A 4,762-nucleotide genomic window follows, 5' to 3' on the forward strand; every position below is an offset into this window, starting at 1 on the left:
GGGTAGGTAAGGGAGGTAAGGTAAAGGTAAGGACAGGTAAGGTGAAGGAGAGACGGGAGGGAGGAAATATTGAGGGGCAAGAAAAAAAAAACATGAGAAAATTATGAAAAAGAAGAGACATATGGCGACAAAGAGTGATTTAAGGGTAGTATGAAAGAAGAAAGTCGAAGATGAAAGAAAAGAAAAAGGGAGGAGAGGAAGAGCAAGAAGAGAAAGGAGATGAGAATGGTGATAAAAGAGTAGGATGAGAAAGGAAGGAACAGGGATTACGCGACCCAAAAAATAAGAAAAAGGAGGAGCAAGAAGAAATGAATGTAGAAAATAGGTGATAAGGAATAGGATAGGAAAGAAAGAAACGGTTGAGGAATAAAAGGAAAAAATAAAGAATAAATGAAAAATAAAACTACAAACATCAAGAAAAAGAGTGAAGGCAATGACACGAGATGATAAGAGATAGAACAGAAGAAAGCAGAAAATAGCAAAGTAGATAAAATGAAGGATGTGGCAAAACTTTAATAAAACGAGAAGGGAGGAAAAGGTGATAAGAGGTGAGCAGGAAAAAAAAAAGATGAAGGAATACCAAGGAGGAAAGGAGAAAGAAAACAAGGTGATATAAGATGAATCAGCAAGAGGAAAAGATTGAAAAATAACAAAGATGGAAGGAGGAAAAAGATGAATGAGAACCTGAAAGAAAAGACTGAGGAAAAGCAGAGAAGGTGTAGGAAAGGACGGAGAGAGATAAAGATTGAACAATAACATGAGAGAAAGGAGGAAATAAAGTGAGACGAGATAAACCGAAGAGAAAGAATGTAAAAAAAACAATGGATGCTACGAAGGAAAAGATAGACAGAAAAAAAAGAAAAAAAGAAAGGGAAAAATATGAAAAGAATAACAAGAAATGAGAAGGAAGATATGAGATGAAAGAAATGGATGAGATGTAAGAGGGAAAAAAGGAAAAGATATATGACAAGAATAACAAGGAAAAGAAGAAAAAAATATGAGATAAAAAAAAGAAGAGGGGAAGGACACGGGAAACTTCAAGCAAATAAAAATAAACAAAAATAATAAAAGATGAAGAGAGGATAAAAGTAGGATATGAGAAAGAAAGAGAAGAGAACGTTGTAAAAAGGTAAAAAAATAAAAATAAAAAAGAAGAAAAAGGAAAGAAGACAAAAAGTATAAAAAGAAGAAAAATAAACATTGAACATCAGGGAAGAAAGAAAACGTAATCAAAACAGAAGGGATAAAAATGGATATATAAGTAAGAAAGAAAGTAGCAAGGAGGGAAAGGGGAGGACAGGGAAAGCTGATGAGGGGAGCAAAGGTACACAAACCTCCAAAAAAAGGGGAGAAGGCGAGAGAGAGGAGAGAGTATAAGGCAAACACGAGAGGAGGGGAGGAGAAAGGCGAAGAGAGGAAAAAGAACGAGAGTGGAATGGAGGGGAGGAAGAGGAGGGGGAGGAGGAGGAGGAGCGCAAAAGTTAAAGTAAGTTTGAACATATTAAGTTCAAAGATACGTTAATAAAGTTAAATTAGCATAGGTGAATTAGCATTTTGAGAACCGTATTCTTTTTAAGCTTTTAGTTGAATTACATCATTCCTCTTTCTCCTGTCTAACTATACGGGAGAGTGATTTTAGGCAGGTCCTTTATGCATGTCCTTTGTCTAGCCTCTGCCCTGCCTCCCTGACTGAAGGACGAATAGGGAGGAGGAGGCGGAGGTATAATTGGACAGGCTGAGAGCGGAGCAGGGCAGGCCAGGTGGGCGTCCCTAACAGGTTCATTCCTATTCATAGTCTGCGCTGATTGGCGAGGTCAGGTGAGGGGGGGCGTCTGGACCGGTGGGGCCCGCCAGGTGTAACAGGTGAGGTTAATTGGCCAGTAATAACAAGTAGAGTGTGTCTCATATACACACACTCTCATCTCCCCTGTCCCCCCCCCCCACACACACCCTGCTCACACCGTCCATCCCCCCCAGGAACCCCAACATCCGCCACGACCAGAACTTGGTGACCAAGAGCCGCGAGGCCAACCTGGTGAGGAGCATCACGTGGAACAAGTACGACCCCGTGCACCAGAAGTACCTGTCCGTGGGTGAGTACCGTGTGTGTGTGTGTGTGTGTGTGTGTGTGTGTGTGTGTGTGTGTGCGTATGTGTCAGTCTGATACCCACTCGTCCCCGCAGAGAGCTTCTCCTCGGCGCGGCACCACTACCGGGCTCAGCCGCTGGCGCTGTGGATGTGGCTGGTGCCGCGGCTGCAGCGCGTCGGCAGCCTGGAGTTCCTGCGGCTTCGCGACACCGAGGGGCCCGAGCTCGAGGACCCCGAGGAGGCGCTGCAGGAGCTGTCGGTGGTGCACCACTTGTTTTCCGGCTACGACGACCCGACGTTGTACTCCGGCCCCGTGCGCGCCCTGCGGCACATGGCGGGCCACTACATCGTCCCCTCTACCACCACCACCACCACGCCCGCCACCTCCCAGGGGCCGGGCTCCGGCAGCGCCACCCCGTCGCTGCTCTCCCTGCTTACCACCACGCGAGGGCCCCTCAGCGGGTTCAGGCGGCCCGCCCCCGAGGCGCCGGCCACGCCCACCGCCCACGCCGAGGAGACGCGCACGGAGGACGTGGGCGTGATGCCCTACTCCACAGCGCTCTCCGTCACCATCACCATCGGCGTGTCGCTGCTCATCCTCAACCTGCTCATCTTCGCCGGCGTCTACTACCAGCGGGACCGCTCGCGCATGCGGGACAAGGCGGAGCAGCAGAGCCAGCAGGGCAGCCTGGCGGGCAGCGAGCAGCAGATGACCACCCTCAGCCCGCCGCCCTCCACTACCACCACCCTCGAGGTGCCCAAGAGCCTGCTGGCGGCGCCCGCCTCCCTCATGGCGCCGCCGCCCTCGCCCTCGCCCCTCACCCACACGCAGGCCCTCACGCACCTCTCGGAGTGCCCTGAGGCCTTCGCCGACCCGCCCATCGAGGCAGACTGCCGCTGGACGCCGGTCACCATGGCCACCAAGCCCAACGGCAGCGCCACGCTAGTGGGCTCACACCCTCACCCGCTGCCCCAGCACCAGCCGTGCACCCAAGCGTGCACCCAGGTATGCACACAAGCGTGCACACCGCCCCTAACGACACCGCAGTACCAACAGCAGCAGCAGCAACTCCAGCAGCACCAACAGCAGCACCAGCACCAGCACCAGCACTCCCCGCAGCAGCCGCAACAGACCACCTTGCCGCGGCCGCCGCCGCCCCCGCGGCTCATGCCAGCCGAGTCCCAGCCGCTGCTGCCGGTGCACGTCCCGGCGCCGCCACGGGGCAAGATCCCACCGTACGAGGAGCTGAGGCTATGATGGCGGCGCCCTCTGGCGACGGTGCTCTCGGCGGCCGACTACGTGCACGGCGCGCCACCCCTCGCCCCCTGCACGTCCCTGGAGCAGCACGGCCCCCACGCTCACGTCGTCGATTACTACGGCGGCTCCTTCTATAACGGGCTGGACGTGCCCCCCGCGGAGCCCCCCTCCACGGCGGCGACCCCCGGGGAGCACCGCGCCTCCCACGGCGGCTGCTCCACGTGGCCGCGTCAGGCCCGCGGGCCCCGCACCTGGCCAGAGGGCGACCCGGCCCGCCTCTAGCGCCCAGCAATAAGTGCCTGAGGAAGGCCCATCGACCCCCCCCCCCCTGTTGTGTGCACCCCCTGCCCCCCACAATGACCCTGGCCATGCACCCAGACCCCCCCCCCCCCCCGGTAAGTATTTGTTACTGTCAGGCACACCCCACCCTGCGTGTGTGTGTGTGTGTGTGTGTGTGTGTATGTGTGTGTGTGTGTGCTTGCGTGAGTGCGTGTGCGTGTGTGCATGCGTGTGCGTGCGTGTGCGCACGCGCGCGTGTGTGTGTGTATGTGTGTGTGTGTGTGTGTGTCCCCCCCCTCCCCCCCTCCCCCAGTCAGTCACAGTCGAGGCTCCCCTGCCCTGGCGCCGAGGCGGGGCAGCGTGGCGGTGAAGGTGACGCTGATGATGACGATGACGACGATGACGATACTCTTAATACTCCCTTACAAAGACAATAACATAAATACTAATAATAATACTATTAATAATACTAATAACAATACAACTCTCAAAATATTTTAAACAATTCGTGTAGGCGAACAAATGATGTGCACTTTTTTGATGTGTGTCTGTGTGTGCGTTTCATTAAACGATCGTAACTTGTAAATATCAAAACAATGTATTGACATGTTGCAGTTCAACATTTTTCTAGTAAAAAATGAGAATCACGATGATTTTCCGTGCCCTTTCAAAAATATATATTGACCCGTGACCCTGAACTGATATTTACTTGATATGTATTTTTCCTACTCGTTTAGTTTACCGCTCGTATTTTACTTTTATTGTTTCTCTATTTTCGTTCTTGTTTACCTTTAATCTATCATTCTTTAAATCGTTCTAATTCACAATTCATTAATTTATTCATCATCATTATCATTTTTACTATCATTATGCATTTTTCATTATTGTTTGATTCATATTACTTCACGCTTCCTTCTCCTGCCATAAAAAAATATATAAGTGAGGCAATTGCAAACACTGATACCGCAAGCACAGGTAAGAGACAGACGAAAGGAGAGTGACCCAAAAAACAAAACAAAAAAACGGCAAAAATATATAAATAATCGTTCTTTACTCATTTGACGAGACAACAGATAAACAAAAAAATTGACAGACCGGGAAATTACTGACAAGAACTCGGGATAGATCTTTCCAAAC

At 50.9% G+C, this 4,762-nt stretch overlaps 1 protein-coding gene across 2 annotated transcripts in view; it reads left to right on the forward strand.

Moving 5' to 3' along the window:
* LOC127005087 (neuroligin-1-like) overlaps positions 1-4,266 on the forward strand; it is an 87,078-nt gene extending 82,812 nt beyond the window's left edge. For both annotated transcript variants that reach the window (XM_050873594.1, XM_050873593.1), the window contains exons 7-8: positions 1,978-2,093; positions 2,184-4,266. In XM_050873594.1, coding sequence (XP_050729551.1) covers positions 1,978-2,093; positions 2,184-3,346 — 1,279 coding nt within the window. In that variant the 3' untranslated portion in view covers positions 3,347-4,266. The remainder of the gene's footprint in view (positions 1-1,977; positions 2,094-2,183) is intronic.
* Positions 4,267-4,762: the final 496 nt, after the last annotated feature.

The sequence above is a fragment of the Eriocheir sinensis genome, chromosome 29, assembly GCF_024679095.1.
Source record: "Eriocheir sinensis breed Jianghai 21 chromosome 29, ASM2467909v1, whole genome shotgun sequence".
NCBI lineage: Eukaryota > Metazoa > Arthropoda > Malacostraca > Decapoda > Varunidae > Eriocheir > Eriocheir sinensis.